Genomic DNA, 18,465 nt, shown 5'->3' on the forward strand with positions numbered 1-18,465 from the left:
GTGCCGGGGCTCGGGGCTCGCTGCGGGCGGATGGAGGGGATGGAGGGGGCGGCAGGGGGGCTGTGGCGGCTTCGTTCTCCCGTGTCCCTCCTTCCCTCCCTCCGTGGCTGTGGCGCCGTGTTGCCGCTGGCCTGAGGCCGCTGAGGGAGCGGCTGCCCGCGGTCTCCTTGCCGCTGCTGCCTCGGCAGGAGGCGGTGCCGGAGCAGCGCTGGCTCGTCCCGCTTGCTGTGGGTAGCGCAGAGGTGGCTGCGCTGTCAGCGGCAGTGTGCGGGAAAATTCGCGTGGCCAGAGGTTTGTGTGCCCGCAGGAGACAGAGGAGTCGTATAAAAGTGACTTTATTGATGACCACAGGGAGAGGCCGTGGGACATTTTCCATGGGTTCTGTAAAACGCAGCCTCCTTTTTATCCTAGTTTCCCGGCCGCATCTCCCTGTCTCTTTGCCGTCTGGCTGAGGTACTTGGAAGGTACAGACTTCGCGATGCACCCACTGCCTGTGTCCCTTAATATGCACCCCGTAGTTTGTGTAACATTCAGTATTCGTGGCTCTGGGAAATGTTTGTTCTGCTTCTGGGAGTTCAGGAATGGAGCAGGACCTTGGCTGAGGAGCAGTTGGTGTCAATTAGTAACATTTTCTGAAAGTTGTTTTCTCCCTTTACTTTCTTATCTCCAAGTCCCTGGTCCTATCTCCAAGGAGATTCACCCCATCTGTGTGTAAAGACATATTAATCTTATTCCATTCGCTCACTCCTGTTATTTTTTTCTCAATAATTGTCTTTACAAAGTTTTAGTTACTATTGACCTAATCTCTCCTTCCTGAGCCTTCTTTGGTTTTGGGATTATTCTCAGTGCCCTCATTCTCTGTCCTTTTGTAGCCATGTCAGGATCAGCAGGCCTGGCTGCCACCTGCATCCCTTTGACCAGCTGCCGAATGAGCTGCACTCAGCAAGGTGTGGTGCATGGTAAAAAGATGAGAGTTGCTGTAGCACATAAGAGGAGAAACAGCATTGGTTTAACCCATGGTCTGCCAGAGAACCACGGAAATGTGGATTGTTCAGCAAGGAGGTCAGGAGCTGGAGCTGTCTGGTTGTTTCTTATTTCCAAGACAGCTTGTAATCTAATGATGCGTTTCAAATTCTAAATGGGTTCTGGCACCTGATAAGAATTCGTTAAGGTTCCCAGGGGCTGGTCCATGGTGTTGTAGGATTTGTTCTGGTGGCTATTCATCTTTTTCTCATTTTTGAGGTGCTCTGTCTGGCCATGGATGCTTTAGTTGACTGTTTCCTGCTTTTCTCTAATTAAATCATCATATTCTTGGATTCCCAACTGATTTCCCTGAACTTGTGGTAGCAAAAAACCCTGGTGGCCTATGACACTCTATAAAGCACCCAGAATGGTAGCATATGTTAGAGTGGTGAGAGGGCTGATTCCCTCCCACTTTTTTTAGTGATGTTTTCCCAGCGTTCTCCATTTGCTGTTTTCCTTTCCAGCTTAACCAATTTGTGCTGCAGAGTCAATTCTCCTCACTCTGGGTTCTGCCTTGAGCTGTGCAAATTCCGTCTGTGCAAGCAGGCGGAGTTTGGTCTGAGGGACAGAGGGAATTGGCCCAATTGCTCCCCCAGGCCAGAAGGCCCTGCTCCATTGTCCAGCCTTTGCCCCAGCAGTGTTCATTTGCATTTCTAAAGCTCCTTCCTCTGGTAGCTGCCTGGAACAGAAGCTTCTCTGCCAGGGCAGCCATCGGGTGACTCACATGTGCTGCTTTTTCTCTTTAACTATATTGTATTAGCTGTTGATGAGTTAAAGGGTCACCTTTAAACTTCTTTAAACCTCTTCTAGTTTTGCAAGTTGCAACCTAAAGGATAATGTGGTAAGACCCATACCAGAATTTTGCCATCACTGACAGCCACGCACACATCTAGACAAAAAAATTCCAAAGTTATGAAGTTTTTTGCTACTTCCTCTCCTAAGACTAAAAATTAATTCTCACACCCCTGGTCCAAACCTAACTGACAATATAAAAGTAGAATTATTAGGAAAAAACATTCTAATGGTGCGATCTAATCACAGCCAGCCCAGTGTGTGAGTCTGATTTAGACCCAGAGTCTGATTCTCACGGTGTCTTCTGCACCACCCATGGTGAGTGCAGGCACAGAAAGCACTGAACCTCCAGCAGTGCCAGCAAGGATTGGCCCCCAGTGCCTGAAGATGCCAAAGGAGGGGTGCCCACACAGACTATTTCAGCAGGGGATGTGTGGGCAGGCCCAGGGACTTCCCCCGATGTGGAGCCCTGGCTGCTGCTCAGGCCCCTTGTGTGCAGGGTCAGTCGCAGCCTCCCATCCTCCTCCTGCAGCTGGAAGTGCAAATCTGTGGGGCTTCAGAGACCTTGAGCCGAGGGTGAGGGGTCCCCCCATGCTGAGCTGTGCTGGCAGCTGTTTCTGTGCTCAGTGACACTTGGAATGGGCCATGGCACTTGGCCACCAGTGGTGCTTCTCTGCACTCCTTATCCAGGCCCCAATGTCCTGGTTGGATGTTGTGAAGAGCAAAGTCCAAAGGCAGGGTCAGTGCCAGCCGAGCTTCCTGTGGAAGAGATTTCACAAGAGACAGGATTCTGGCCTCAGACTGCTTTAAATATACATCACTTATTTCTCCCCACACATTAGGTGGAGAATTACCAGGGCAAGGAATTCCAAACTCCAGTTCCAAGGGAGATAATAAAATATCCACCCTGGGTCTGGCTCTTCTTTTTGACAAAGCCAATGGCAAAAGCTGTAGCCATGGCATCTTAGTTTCAATCACTGATGCCTTAGGATTTTAGCTTCTACATTTTTCATGTATCTGTAATCCTGTAATTCTTTAATGTATAACTCTAGACTCGATACAGGGTGCTAAGCTACTGTTGTCTTATTTTTAGACAAAACAATTCCTCTCTAGGCCTGAAACTCAAGGACACCTTACTGTCTGAAGCCCCAGGCTATGGAAACAACAGTGAATTGGTGGGGAGCAAACTTGATGTAATAGACTTCATTAGCTGCACCTGTAATTGGAGGATTAACCCCTGAAATGCAAATGGAAAAACTTATAAAGTATGAAAAACTCGTGACCCATTGTCCATTTTGTGAGTAGCCCCTGGGTGGGCTATGACTGCCCTAAATGTACCTGAAGGCCCTTCAATAAATATAACTGCTTTTTATTCTCTTAATTTTGTCTAGCTTCTGTTTTAGGTAAGCCTGTCTAGGCATCATCACTAGCTTCAAAAGGTGTTTCTTTATTTCCCCATTCATTCTTTCTACCCAGCCTGAACTCTGGGGGTGCCAGGGGTTATGGAGGTCCCATTGTATTCCTAAAGCAGCCATAACCCCCTGAAGGATCTTTCCTGTAAGATGAGTTCCCCTGTCTGAGTCTATTGCTTCCACAATGCCATATACTGGAATTATTTATTCAAAAAATACCTTAATAACAGATCTAGGGGTTGCTGAAGCAGTCAGAAATGCTTCTGCCACCTTGTCAGAAGATATTTAAGCCTTCCTGCTCAGGGCATTTCAGTAAAATCCACATGGCATGGTTGGAGAGGATGTACAGCCCAAGGCCTCCCACCCTGGCAAGTTTCTTTCTAACCTGGAGCACCCTGCTTGGTGTCCCCTAATGTGGATTATTGCCCCCCCTGTTGGTAAATTCACCACCTCCAATAGGTTAGTAATTCAGCTCTCAGTAGTGAACGTTTTTCTCCTGCAGGTTAACAAAGCTCTTTCCTCCCACAGTTTTCCAAACTCATGGACCACCCCATATGTGTGTTTAGAATCAGCACAAATGTTCACTATTTACCCAATATAATTCCCAGGCTGTCACAAGTGCACACAGCTCTGCTGTCTGAGCTGAGCCTGTAACCTCCCCCCTTCCTCTAATTCCCTTCCCTTAATAGCAGCATATCCTGTGACCCATTTCCCTTCTACAGCCCTTGAAGACACATCAGTAGTCACATTTCCTCCCTGGGGCCAGAGGGTGTCTCATAAATCTCTCCTAGCCTGGTCTGGAGCTCTGTCACTTGAATACAGTCATATGTTTCTTGCCAGCCCCCTGTCCAGGGCCATTCAAACAGGAGGTTGGGTTAAACCCTTCCCCTGTCCTCAATTCTAAATCCTCCTGTTCCATTAAACAAGTTTCCTACTGTAATAACTGAGCCCTGCTCATCCATTTAGAGGCTCTTTTGGTTATCAATGCTTAACTGATGCCAGACTTTAACAATAAGAGATCCTGGTATTGTCAGTCTTTAGGCCTCAGTTCCCATTAAAGCTGTGGCTGCACAATTCTGCAGACAATGAGGTCACTCTCTGGCCACAGGATTCAACATTTTAGCATGAGAATTCATTTGGAATGGCCCTATTTAACATCCACATAGAACTCAAATGTCTTTTCTGAGTCTGGAAGCGCTGTGGCTAGGGCATTAATCAATTTGTCTTTTAATTTTCTCAAGTTTTTCTCTCTTTCTCATGTCCATACCACAACACTGACGCTCTCTGGGGTTAAAAAGTCATGCAATGTTCTGGCTAGAACGGAGAAGTCCTCAGTCCAGGTCCTGCAATTCCCTATTAATCCTAAAAACCGTCACAGTTCCTTTTTTAGTCCTGGGTAATGGTACTTCTGAGATTCCCTGGACCCTCTCTGGGTCAATACACTACAAACCTTCAGTCAAAATATGTCCCAAATATTTAACCTTTTTCTCCACCATTTGTGCTTTCTTTTCAGGTACTGAGAGCTTTTAGCCAGAAAATTAGGCAATTTCACTGTGGCTCCTTCTACCACTTCCTCTTGTCCTCCTGATTCCTGGCAAGTCATCCACATCCTGCAGTAGCCCAGTCCCTGGGGTGGGGTACATTCTTTTTATATTTGCTGCATACTTGCCCGAGTAAAGACTGGTGCTTCCATGCTTCCCTGCAGAAGGACTGTTCATGTCTTTACCATTTTCCCTTCTTCTTCTTGTTTGCACTCAAAGGCAAAATACTGTTTACAATCCTCTGCAAGTGGGCATCCCCAGAAAGCATCTTTTAAATCAAGTAATGAATAGCAGTGGTGTGAGGAGGGAACCTGGTCCAAGATGGTGTAAGGCTCTGAGACTGTTGGGTGCCTCATTTAATAATCTCATTTATTATCCTTAGGTCCTGCACCATTCTATAGGTTGCATCTGATTTCTTGACTGGCAGGATAGGAGTGTTATAGGGACACATCCCAGTGAGCTGGGTCCCTGTTACGATGGGAGATCTAACACCACTACCAATCCATCTCCATCAACAGGGGATGGTAAACTTCCTCCTGCTGAGGATCCTCCTGCCTCTACTTCCAGTGTCCTTGTGCCCTGCAGATGGAACCCTGCGTCCTTCCCAGGGGCTGTTTGGGTCAGCTCTCCCCTGCTGAGGAGGGCAATGCCAGTGCCACATCCTTGTGGCTGACACTGTCCCCTCGGTCATGGAGCCCCCATGAGCCCTGCAGTTCATCCCTCAGGGGCTGTAGAAACTGTGCCATGGCCTTTGTCTTCACCTTGGCCTTTTCCTCATCCCTTCTTCCATTCCCCTGCTGTGCCTTTGTGACCAACTCCTCCAGGGGCTTATTCTGCCTCTCCCCCAGCTCTGCTCACTGTGGGTACTCATCTTGTGACAGCTGCTGAGCTTTCTGCAAAATCATTCATTTCTCCAGTGATCCCACCAAAATCCTTAAGAGAAAATCGTGATCCTTTCATGTATAATCCACATTTCCCAGCTATTCCTTCCTCCTTCTCCTCATGCTCACCCTCCATTCCCCTATCCCAGAGCTGCTCCCTGTCCTGCTGCAGTGTCCAAATGCAGCTCCCCCGGCAGGCAGGGCTGGCAGCTCCCTGGGCCAGGCAGGCAGCCAGGGCGTCCTGCAGCCTCAGGGGTGCCTGGGGCCACTGCTAGCCCTTGCTGAGGGTTTTGGAGTCAGGCAGTGCCCATCCCTGAGCCCCGGCTGCCCCACAGCCCCAGCCAGCCCTGCACCTCTGTGCCTGATTCTTCTACTCCCCACCTTTTGCAGAAGGAGTAGTAGTGAGGGCAAGAGGAGTGTGAGGAGTCACCACTTGGTCCTACCACTCCTTGTATCTGCAACTCTCCCCCACATCCAGCAGGTGACTGGGGAAGGGGATCCACAGTTAACAGGGGTTTTTCTATAGTTTATTGGGCTAAATGTTGGCAGATTAGTTTTTTTGTGGCAGCCTGAATCATTCTATTTTGGAGGGGCTTCTGGCTGAACCTGGATGTTTTGGGACTTAAGGGGCTGTGTCTTTATGTTTGGGGGATTTTTGGGCTGCATCTTGGTATTTTGGAGGTATTTACAGACACAAGATTTCTGGTGACTTGCAGAGATGGACCTGGGCAGAAGGAACCCCCAAGCCAAGGCACTCAGCCCTTTTTCTCCCCCCAAAGCAGGATTTCTCATTGCCAAGGTGTGGCTGGATGGAGGAGGAAGAAAACGCCCGCAGATGCTGCACGAGGAGGAGCTGAAAACGCAGCCCAGGGAGCTGCGAGGAGGAAAGAGCCTCGCTGTGCCGGGAAGGCGGCCGGAGATGCAGCTGGAGCTCGGAGCTGGGGGAGAAGCCTGAGGGCAGAGAGAAGCCCCACAAGTGTGGGGAATGTGGGAAAAGCTTCAGCAAGAGCTGCAGCCCGATCTGGCACCAGAGGATCCACACTGGGGAAAAGCCCTATGAATGTGGGGAGTGTGGGAAGAGCTTCAGCTCCATGTCTGAGCTGATCCATCATCAGGTGATCCACACAGGGGAGAGGACCTACAAGTGTGGGGAATGTGGAAAGAACTTTGGGTGGAGCTCCACCCTGAGGAAACACCAGCTCATCCACACCAGGGTGAGGTCCTATGAGTGTGGGGAATGTGGGAAGAGCTTCAGTGAGAGCTCCAACCTGATCCAGCACCAGGTGATCCACACCAGGGAACGGCCCTACACCTGCTTGGAATGTGGGAAGAGCTTTGGGTGGAGCTCCAGCCTGAGGAAACACCAGCGCATCCACAGCAGGAAGAGGCCCTATGAGTGTCCTGAGTGTAGGAAGAGATTTCACAGCAGCTCTCATCTCATCCAGCATCAGTGGATCCACACAGGGGAGAGGCCCTTCTGCTGCCCCAACTGTGGGAAGTGCTTCAACCACAACTTCACCCTTGTCAGACACTGGCACCTCCACACTGGGGAGAAGCTCTACGAGTGTCCTGAGTGTGAGAAGATCTTCCCCAGCAGATCTATTTTGACCCAACCCCAACGGAGCCACCAGTAAGGGAAGCCTTGCAAGTGCGCAGAGTGCGGGAAGAGCTTTGCATGCTGCTCCAACTCCAACCCCTGTGGGAAGATCTGCTTTGGATGATCCCCAGTGACCCCACTGGGCAGAGCCCTGGTGATCCGTGGTGCTGGTGATCCGTGTGGGGAACACACCTGGCTGGAGGCTCCACATCCTCCTGGCTCTCTGTGGACCCCTGGATGTTCTTGTGCAGGGGCAGGAACATCCATCACGATGCAGGCTGATATCAGGAATTCCCACAGAAGGGCAGATTTGTTGATTTTTGACCCCAAAAGATCTCAGCCGCTCCATCCAATCCTTTTCTCCTGTGGCATCAAGGAACACTGGATGGCCTCGGAGTTCTTTTGCAACCTCAGTGATTCCATGATTCTGATTTCCATGGCCATTTCCCCAGCGAAATGGTGAAGAATTGGGGCAAAGACCAAGATTTTGGAGACAGTGGGGTGGAAACCTCCAAGAAGGGTTCCTCCCTCCCACCCAAGCACATGGATCCTCAGCCAGCACAGCCACATAAATCCTTTTCTTTCAGCTTTGGTTTTCATTTCTCTCCATCCCTTCCAAACACCTGAATTTGGGTTTAAAATTAAGACATTGTACTGAGACATGGGTGGGGACATGAGGGGTCACAGCCCTGGGTGGTGACATTGTGGGACTGATGCCTTAAAGGCTGGTAAAATAAGAGGCAGACACAGCAGTATAGGGGAAAAAAGAAAGGGTATTCCCTTGGTTTTAATAGGATCCCAGGTACACCCTCATCACAGGTGGAATCACGCCGAGGAGCACACCGTGTACAACACGTATACAATTTAATGGGCCTTACAAATTAGCAGATCTACCTAAAATCGCCCAATAAGAAACCTAACAAATGAAGTAATTGTCCCTCTATTCTAATTATCTCCCCCTTAATGAGGCTACTGTCTAGTTTACAAAAACATGTTCCAGAGAGGAGGCTCTGTCCAAGGTTGGAGCCTCTAGTTCTGAGACAGTAGGGATGTTTCGTCTTCCCCAGAGAAGCCCAAACTAGGCTAAATATCAGAGTACAAGGGTTATATACATGTAGGGCTAAGGTACAGGGAGTGAAAGGTACAGGGAACGGGGTATAAAAATGTATAAAAGAGTGTAAAAAGGGTATAAAGAGAAAAGACAAAACCCCTCAGGCATCATTCCCCCCTTTTTAGACACTAACAAGACTTTACCTTGTCTAGTCTCCACACTACTAACTACAGCACTGGTCTACATAACTAGCTATAGCAAAGGTAATAACTACAATACAAGTATTATAAATGCTTCTTTTACCCAGGCCCTGTTTGGTAACCATGAAGTGAGGGTGTGGAAGATATGGTCAAATTTCAAGGTGTAATTTCTGGAACCCACTTCATGTAGAATTTGAATTCCCTTCCCAATTTCTTCTAAACCTTTTTAATTTTCAATGGCCAGTTATCACATCTCTATCTAGAGGTGGTAACTGGGTGCAGATCTAGCAATTGCTCATATCAAAATCTGGATACATTTTGGATCACCATGTTGCGCAATTTTTGGCTAAGCCTTGAGTCATGGTTACCAATTGGGCAAATAACAGACATGTAAAGAACAATTTAAATTACATTATATTGATTTGCATCAGTCTCTGTTTTCTCGATGGTCTTAGGGGCAGAAGCTATCTTCACTCTGGAGTAGTGGATCCATGGTCTTTTCCCAGCAACCTTTTTCAGCAGTTGGGAGGTCAGCAAAACTTGGAATGGTCCTTTCCACTTAGCTTGGAAGGGGTCGCTGGTCTACCATTTGATGCAGACCCAGTTTCCAGGCTGAAATGGGTGAGCAGGGGTGTCCAATCCTATAGCTTTGGACTGCACGACAAATCTCTGGAGCTTCTGCAAAGTGAAGCTTAAAGCTGTTAAGTATTTCTGTAAATCAATTTTTCCCCTCATGTGAATTTCCCCGGAATATGTGGAACCTGATATGGTTTGCCATATAGGCTTTCACAGGGACTTATACTGTCCCTCTGCCTTGGTTGTATGTGGGCCCTCAGTAAGGCCATAGGCAAAGCCTGAACCCATGTCATGGATGTTTCTTGACAGATCTTAACAGTCTGGGCCTTGAGGGTTCCATTCATACGTTCAACTTTGCCACTTGCCTGGGGCCTGTATGGTGTGTGCAGGTCCCAAGTAAGTCCCAGAATCTTGCTAACTTCCCCAATCATGGTTGCAACAAAATGTGATCTCTTATCTGACAACATTCCCAAAGGAACCCCAAACCTTGGAATTATATACTTGAGCAAGGCTTTCACTATTTCCTTTGCTGCATTGGTGCAACAGGGATAAGCTTCAGGCCATTCACGGAACATAACAACCAATACCAATACATGTTTGTATCCCTCCTTCTATGACATTTCAGCAAAACCTATTTGCCAGTAATCTCCCAGGAGATGACCTGCCTTTGTCACTCCTAACACTACTCTCTTACTCATGTCAGGGTTGTTTTTGCAACAGGTTTCACACTTGCTTGTTATAGATTGCTCAATATCAATCATCCTTCTCCCTATTACTACTTTCTTTAGATGTTTTAAAGGCCTTTCTGTTCCCCAGTGGGTACTGTCATGTTCCCTGTGTGCTATTTCCTGAAGGAGTGAGGTTGGGACTGCAACCTGGCCTTTTGGGGTAACAGCCCACCTACCTTTCTTAACCTAAGCCTTAAGAAATTTAATTAATTTGTGGTCACTCTGGTCATATTTTAGAGTAATCCCTGTCAGATCTACTTCTTTCTGTGGTACTATTGCAAATATGCCTCTTTCTGCTATTCCTCCTGCTATTTCATCAGCAAAACTATTTCCCACTTCAGGGGTTGTCTTTTCCTGACTAATGCAATGCATGACAGCTAATTCTGTAGGCTTCCAGATGCACTCCAGAAGTGCAAGGATTTGTTTTGCATGCTTAATGCCATTACCTTGAGCAGTCAGCAGGCCATGTTCTTTCCAAATAGCTCCATGGGCATGAACAACACTGAAGGCATATTTGGAATCAGTCCATATGTTTACTTTCTTTCCCTCACTCAGTTCTAGAGCTCTGGTCAGTGCAATCAGTTCCCAATCTGGCTTCCTCAGAGGCTCATCCTTCAGGTTTGGTCTGCTGAAATAGGTGTCCTCTATTGTCTGCATGCAGTCATGCTCAGGCACGTCATCAAGCAATGTGGTTGACAAAAACATTGCAGGGTTTACAACAGATGTTTTTAGGGTAACATCATCCTCTTCCAACAACACGGACTGGTATTTAAGCATTCTGCTAGGGGATAACCAGTGTCCCCCCTTTTGCTCCAGCACAGAAATCACGGTGTGGGGTACATACACAACAGTGTGCTGCCCAAGGGTGAATTCATGAGCCTCCTGTATTAGGATGACAGTTGCTGCCACAGCTTTCAGACACTCAGGCCACCCTTGGCTATCGTCTAGCTGTTCTGAGAAATAGGCCACAGCTCTTTGCTGGTCCCAAGGTGCTGTGCCAGTACCCCTAGAGCAGCATTTTGCTGCTCATATATATAAAGTCCAAAGGGCTCAGTTAGGTCTGGCAGCCCTAGAGCTGGAGTGGACATTAAGGAATGTTTTAGCTGTTTAAATGTAGCCCTTGCTTTCTTTGTCCAGTTGATGGTTCCTTTCTCAGCTGCTTTAAGGGCTTCATATAAAGGTTTTTCTTGTTTTCCCCAGTCCTCTAGTTCTTTTGACAGCTGATGTCCAAATATAGTTGGGCTGTTCTTGAACCCTTGGAGTAGCTCTGTCCAGGGGAGTTGAGTCTCTCTTCCTGTCTCAGGATTTTCCCTCTCAGAAGTAAAGAGTTCTTGACTACTTTCACTTATAGAAATCCAGAAAAAGGCATCCTTGAGATCTAAAACTGTGAACCATCCTAGCTTATTTGTCAGTGTGGTCAGAAAAGTGTAGCGGTTTGGTATAACTGAATCTATGTCCTCTGTAATTTTGTTAACTGCCTTTAAATCCTGCACTAATTTGTAGCTTTTACCATCATCTTTCTTTACTGGCAGGATGGGTTTTCTCAGTTTAAATTTTAAAGGTTGAAAGAAAGGCCTTGTTTCACTTATCCCTGTGGCACTGGTTACATTTACAGTACCTTGACTCAGTTGCCCCTCAGCCCACCTCAAAGGTGCTTCTAGGACAGTCTCCTTCTTTCTTGGTTCATCTCTTTTATATCTGGTGTGTTCAGCTACCAGACTAGCAACCCCTATAACCTCTCGGGTTACCTTTCTCCTCTTCTTCCTGGTAAGCCCGCGGACCGCTGTGGCTACAGCGCCAGCCTTGGTCTCCTCCTCCTCAGAGCTATCTGCACTGAATTAATCTGTCTTGCTTTTAATGGCAGCTATTTTTCCTTCAGCCCTGTCACTGACTGCGCAGTGAAGCAGGCGCTGCCCTCCGCCCCACCCTTCCCCAGCCTGGGAGGGGTTGGGTACTGTAGCAGATGCACTTCTCTCCCCGCCTGGATTTGGCTCTGTTCCTCCCCTGCCTCTGCCTTCAGGGGGGCCAGTGGGTGGTGACTAGCCCACCCGTGTTTCTCCCTTGCCTCTGCCCACTGGGTGGCCTGGGGAAGGTGGCGGCGGAGGGGGAGGTGGCCACTCATCCCCCAGCCCCACCGTGGCAGGGGAGAAGGCAGCTGGCGGTGGCCGCCTATCCCCCATCCCCAGTGCCACATCCACCCGGGATAAGGGAGGGGGCTGCCGGCGGTGGCGGCAGAGGAGGGAGCTGCCGGCGGTGGCGGCAGAGGAGGGAGCCAGGCTCCCACCACCTCCTCCAGTCCAGCTGGCCCCTGTAGCGACAAGGGGTATGATATTCCTTTTCACAAGGCAGGCAGTCTTTTTTCATTTGTTTGTTCACGTCCTCCCGATTCAGGAATATAGAAAACAATTCTTCATACCTTAACTCATCAAACCTGCTCTGGACCTGAAGCTCTACTAGTAGTTCTGTGATTAACTGGTTGTTTTAACTACCTAGACACAGCCGTTTTTCTCCCCCACTCAGGTTCAACACAGGCCACACCCACAACAAGAGCCCAGTTAGTTCCTCCGTGTTCAGAAGGGGGTCTCTTCCCCGTTAGGTCGTGCCAGTTTTTTAAGATCAGACCCAGTGGGGAATCCTGCAGGATTTTTGGGTTAGTAGAAGATGCACCACCCATGTTTTGCTTATTAACAGAAAAAAAACAGCCGGAAAGAAAGTTCTTAGCCAAGAGTCTGGCGCGAGAAATGAACCCGTGATTCCCACGTCCAGCAGAGTAAAGCAAGCTTAAAAGAGCACATGGATTAAAGAAGCTGGCAAGATTTGAATGACCACCCCTAGGTAGACGAACCCACAGCCCCAACCCCTGAGCCATGGCTCCCTCTGAGCCACTGTGTGGCCTTTCTGTGAGTAGTAGCGAAGAGTATTCCCTTCTCCTCACAGCCCTCCCTGTGGGAGCAGAGTAGGTTGTAAAAACCCCTCCTTTATGGCCCCCCGGGCCACACTCCCACCCTGGGAGATCTCCCCCGGATGCTAGCTAGCAGTAAAACCGTAAAACCCTTCTTTGATCTCACCTCTTCTGCTGTGTATGTGCGGTAGGTTTTTCGGAAACTCCCTGGTTTTCGCAATCCCGAATCGCCACTTCCCTCCTGTAGTGCCAGCAAGTTGGGGGTGCAGTGGGGTGTTTTTCAATCCAGAATTTGATCTCAGGATCCGCTTCTCTCCTGCCTGGCTTGCCAGAACTGATGCCTTAAAGGCTGGTAAAATAAGAGGCAGACACAGCAGTATAGGGGAAAAAAAGGGTATTCCCTTGGTTATAAAAGGATCCCAGGTGCACCCTCATCACAGGTGGAATCACACTGAGGAGCACACCGTGTACAACACATATACAATTTAATGGGCCTTACAAATTAGCCTAGCTACCTAAAATCCCCCAATAAGAAACCTAACAAATGAAGTAGTTATCCCCCTATTCTAATTATCCCACCTAAATGAGGCTACAGTCTAGTTTATAAAAACATGTTCCAGAGAGGAGGCTCTGTCCAAGGTTGGAGCCTCTAGGTCTGGGATAGTAGGGATGTTTCGTCTTCCCCAGAGAAGTCCGAAATAGGCAGAGTACAAGAGTTATAGCCATGTAGGGCTAAGGTACAGGGAGTGAAAGGTACAGGGCAAGGGGTATAAAAATGTATAAAAGGGTATAAAGAGAAAAGACAAAACCCATCAGGCATCAGGACAAGGCCATGGATGGGAACATAGTGGGGACACAGCCGTGGGTGAGGACATGGTGGGACATGGCCGGTGACATGTGGGGACATGGCCATGGAGGTGCTATGGGGGAAACTTCCAGGGGATGTGGGGGATGCTGGGTTTGAGGGAGTTGAGGGTTCCTGGCAGGGACTTGGGGGTTGCTGAGGGCTTTGGGGACCCCAGGCTGAGTGGCTCTGGCTGTGCTGAGAGACCCTGGCAGAGGCTCTAGGGCAGCTGATCAAGGACCCCCTGAGCTGGATGGACCCCCAGGCGGGCATTGGGCTCCTGGAAGGGAATGAACATCCTTGTCCCCAGGAAGGAAATCCCAGCACCCCAGGGTGTCAGGGGCAGCTGAGAGGCCACAACAGGGAGGGTAAAGGCAGACAGAGCTGTCCCCCTCCAAAACTGCACCCCAAAAATCCTGAAACTCAGGGATTCCTCCCAGAACAAAGCTGCCAGGAGCTGCCTAAATGGAGGGAAAGGGGAGATAGGACCCTCGAAGCAGTTGAATTTGGTTTGACCTCCCTGGAATTGGGTTTGATCCACCTGGAGTTGGATTTGATCCATCTGGAATTGGGTTGGATTTACCTGCAGTTGAATAATCTTCCTGGAATTGGATTTGCTCCACCTGGAATTGGGTTGATTCATCCTGGAATTGGGTTTAATCTACCTGGAATAGGGTTGGATCCCCCTGGAACTGGGTTTGAATGGTATTTGTGCTGCTGTAGAGGCTGAAATTCCCCCAGGATCCTCCTGGAATTAAGTCAGATGCACCTGGAATTGGGTTTGATTCCCCTGGAACTGGATTTTTGCTCATATTCCATCTGGATGATGTTTTGGGGCCCTGGGAATGGGGAATTCTGGGGGGTGAGAGCATAAAAATCGTGGGAATATGGGGATTTCCACCCAAAATGGTGGGGAAAGATGGAGGTTGGGAATACTTAGGCCCCCAAAATCCTGGGAACAAGAGGGCTTGGGCACTGCCAGAGCCCCAGAATATGGAAAAGGAGGAATTTAGGCACCCTGTCTCCAGAAATCATGGGAAAACAGGATGTGGGGATGCCCAGTTCCGCAAATCTTAGAAACAGTGGTGTTTGGGAACACCCAGAGCCCCAAAGTCCTGATAAAAGGGCCATTTGGGCAGTCCCAGCCCCCCAAAATCTTGGAAAAAGAGGATTTGATCTCACCCCAACCCCCAGAATTCCGGGAAAAGTGGATGTTGGAACTGCCAGTTCTGCAAATGCTGGTTGCAAGGGGGTTTGGCCACTCCAAGAGCCCCAAAACCGTGGAAAAAGAGGAGTTTGGCCACTCCCAACTCCTAGAATCACGGAAACAGGGAAAAACCCTGAAAAAAGAGGAAGCTGGGACAACGCCCTTCCCAAAAAATCCCTAAAAAAAGACGGTTATGCCCTCTGAACCGCCCCCATGCCCCTTTTCCCATGGATCCAGGACGCCCCAAAGCCCACCTTGGAGCCCCCAAAGGCCATACAGAGTCAGCGCCAGCAGCAGCAGGCAGGGGCAGCTCCGTGCTCCATCCATGGCGCCTCGGGATGTCACGACACTGGGAAGGGTCGGTGGTGGTTCCAGTGCAGCGGCTGCTGCGGGGCTGGCGGCAGCTGCCCGGCGCTGGCCATGGGGCGAGTGGCGGCAGCTGGGGCCGTACTGGTGGTGCTAGGAGCCACCGCGGCTGCGGGCGCGGAGCTGTCGGGTGAGCGGGGGGAGCAGGGAATGCGATGGGAAAGGGGGAAAAGGGGAAAGAAAGGGGTCTGGGACCCGAAAATTGAAGGGGAGGAGGAGGGGAACCCGAAAGGGAGAGGGGGAGGGGCTGAGGGTTGGGGGAAGATGAGAAAGGGGTGGGAGAGAATGGGAAAGTAGGGAAAAGGGGAGGGTGGAAGCCCAAAACTGAGCGGGACAGGGCTGGGGCTGGGGCGATTGTGGGGAAAAGGGTGGAAAAAGGGCAAACAGAGAGAATGGGACCCTAAAAGGGAACTGAGAAGTGACTGGAAATGGAGGAGGGTGGGGGGGCTGAGGATGAGAAAGGGGAAATAGGAAGAATAGCGCAAAAGTGGAAGTGGGAGCAGGGGGAAGGAAGGTTCCATGGCAGCCATGGGGCACATGGGGTGTGGAGTGGGGATCCGGGGTGACCCCCGGAGCTCTGGGCTTCCTGGGGAGGACTGAAGGTGTGTGCCTTGCACACTCAGGGGTCTTTCAGGACATGGGAACGTTTGAGTGTTATTACACTAATGGCACAGAAACGGTGAGGTATGTGCACAAGAACATCTACAACCAAGTGGAGTATGCGAGGTTCGACAACAACGTGGGGCACTTTGTGGGGTTCACTGCGTATGGGGAGAAAGTGGCCCGGTACTGGAACAACCTCCCAGCTTTCATGGAGAGGAAATGGGCTGAGGTGGACATAGTTTGCCGGTACAACTACGCGTTGTACAGCCCATTCAGCATGGAGCGCAGAGGTGAGCGTGATGCAGAATGTGTCCCATCGGACCCTGCCCTGGCAATGACCCTGGGAGCCCCTAAAAACCTCCCTGAAAATCAATTCAGAGCCCTCGGGCCTCTTGTCCCTCCTAGTGACTCCTGTAGGTTTCCCAGTCCATCCCTGTCCCTCCCAGCCCCACCTCCGCGCAGCCATTTCAGCCGAGCGTGAAGCAGACGCCCCTCAGCCAGAGTGTGTCTCTCTAATGACTCATCAATTGCAAGGCAGACCCGCAGCGCTGAGTACCCCGCGCTGTACTCGGCGTCGTAGTGCCGCACGATTCATTCCCAGTCCCACCCAGTCCTTCTAATCCCAATCCCAGTCCATTCCCAGTATGCTCCAAGACCTCCATCCTCTCTTCCGTTGCCCTCCCAGTGCCCCCCAATCCACTCCTCTCTCTCCCAGTGCCCCCCCCAGTCCCTCCCAGTCCATTCCCACTCCCTCCCAATGCCACACCAACCCTCCCAGGTCTCTCCCAGGGCCCCACAGCTGATCCCAGTGTCTCCCCTCTCTCTCCCAGTGCCCCACAGCGTGTCCATCTCACTGGTGCCCTCGAGCTCCCAGCCCGAGCCCAGCCGCCTGCTGTGCTCCGTGATGGATTTCTACCCTGCGCAGGTGCAGCTGAGGTGGTTCCAGGGCCAGCAGGAGCTCTCGGAGCAAGTGATGACCACCGACCTGCTCCCCAACGGGGACTGGACCTACCAGCTGCTGGTGCTGCTGGAAACGCCCCCCCGGCACGGGGTCACCTACACCTGCCAGGTGGAGCACGTCAGCCTGGAGCAGCCCCTGAGGTGGCACTGGGGTACGGCCAGAGCCCACAGTGCCGGGGGGAGCGGGGGAGGCACTGGGGGGCTGGCAGGGGGATTGGGCTGTGCTGGGGGGAACTGGGAGGGAGGTGGAGAGAGGCTGGTTTATACTGGGAGAGGGGCTTGGGGGTATGGGAGGGCTGGGAAGGGGTTGGAAGAATGTTGGGGAGGGTGGGATGAGGTTCTGGGGTGCTGGTGGGCACTGGGAGGGAGTTTGGGGGTGCTGGGGTAACTGGGAGGGAGTTGGAGTGAGGCTGGAGGCGCTGGAAGGAAATTGGAGAAGGAAAAGCAAAGGTTGGAATGAGGTTGGTTGTGCTGGGAAGAGACTGGGAGGGACCTTGGTGACTCCTGTTGGGGCTGGGAAGGGACTGGGAGAGGGTTTGTGTTGGAGAAGATGAAATAGGAAAGCCTTATAATATAATTGCCTTTATGAGTACCTGGCAAAAAGATGATGAAAACAAGCTCTGAGTTACTGAACAACTAGAAAACAATGGTATAGCTGACTGAAGGTAATCCCCCTTCTTGATAGAACAATGCCCTCTATCTGCAGGCAAGTCCAAGGGTCATAGCAGACCCTGCCTGCTTGGCAGAGGGTCCAAAAAACCAGTTTTTAAGGTTTAAAATATAGCCCTGTATGGTAATGCAATGATTCTTATAGGTTGTATGTAAATGTTGTAGGGTTTGTAGCTTGTCCTTGATTGGTTAAGGAGAATTAGAATATTCAACACAGAAGATGATTTATTGTATTGTAAACGGCAGATCGCTCTCTTACTTTTGCTCGTCTCTCTCTCTCTCTCGCTCTCGCACTCTCTCGCTCTTCCTTCTCTGACCCGTTTTGAGCTGCGTCTTGCGGCTCTGGCAGGTTTCTCACACCCACGATTTTTCACAATAAACCCCCATGCTCTAAAATCCGACTTCAGTGATCACTTGTTTCTATTCCATCCTCATAGATCCCCATACCACAGGATTAAATCCTACAGGTTTGGGAGTCCAGGGGCGGTTAAGGGGCAATTGGGAGGGGTTGTAGGGTGCTGAGAGGGACGGGAGGGGCTTTGGTGGGTCCTGAGGAGGGTGGGAATGGATTGGGAGGCGGTTTCAGGGAGTTCTGGGTGGGCTGAGAGTGACTGGGAGGGTGCTTGGAGGGGCTTGGGGTGTCCGTGAAAGGTTTTTGGGGGTCCTGAGCCCTGTGGACCCCCCAGAGATGCTGCCGGACGCTGCTCTCAGCAAGATGCTGATGGGGATCGGGGGCTTCGTGTTGGGCTTTGTCTTCCTGGCACTGGGGATCGGCTTCTACCTGCGCAAGAAGGTGAGAAAAGGTCCCGGGGGTCGTGTCCCCCCTCCCCCGGAGCGGCTGTGCTCCCCCCGGGGCCCCCCAGCCCGGTGTCCCCTTTTCTCTGCCCACAGAGCTCCTGAGCCGCCGCCGGCCGCAGCGCCTCCCCGTGGCCTCGGGCCCGGCCGGGACCCCCCGCTGTGTCCCCGTGCTGATTTTGGGGGGGTCGTGTGTCCCCCCAGCCCTGCTGTCACTCTGACCCCGCCCGGCTGCTCCCAGTACTCCCAGTAAAGCTTCCCATTTCGCGCCAGTCCCGTTTTTTGGGGGGCAGTGGGGAGGGACTTGGGGGGACCCCG

The 18,465-nt window shown here is 50.8% G+C and overlaps 2 protein-coding genes and 1 long non-coding RNA gene across 3 annotated transcripts in view; 1 reads left to right on the top strand and 2 right to left on the bottom strand.

Moving 5' to 3' along the window:
• The window catches only part of LOC146421282 (uncharacterized), a 110,253-nt gene that overhangs the window by 45,106 nt on the left and 46,682 nt on the right, over nucleotides 1-18,465 (bottom strand). The window lies entirely within an intron of this gene.
• Nucleotides 8,002-15,205, bottom strand: LOC146421285 (uncharacterized). The gene is made up of 2 exons (XR_014848744.1): nucleotides 12,870-15,205; nucleotides 8,002-11,145 (listed from the first exon to the last, which is right to left on the bottom strand). It is a non-coding gene; the product is annotated as an uncharacterized LOC146421285 (long non-coding RNA).
• Nucleotides 15,652-18,400, top strand: LOC146421286 (class II histocompatibility antigen, B-L beta chain-like). The gene is made up of 4 exons (XM_085047108.1): nucleotides 15,652-16,013; nucleotides 16,554-16,835; nucleotides 18,039-18,214; nucleotides 18,389-18,400. Exons 1-4 carry the CDS (start codon nucleotides 15,758-15,760, stop codon nucleotides 18,398-18,400), a joined length of 726 nt encoding a protein of 241 aa, XP_084903234.1. The 5' UTR covers nucleotides 15,652-15,757.

Source organism: Lichenostomus cassidix, unplaced genomic scaffold, assembly GCF_008360975.1.
Source record: "Lichenostomus cassidix isolate B80296 unplaced genomic scaffold, HeHo_3.0 HiC_scaffold_33, whole genome shotgun sequence".
In the NCBI taxonomy this organism is placed as follows: Eukaryota; Metazoa; Chordata; class Aves; order Passeriformes; family Meliphagidae; genus Lichenostomus; species Lichenostomus cassidix.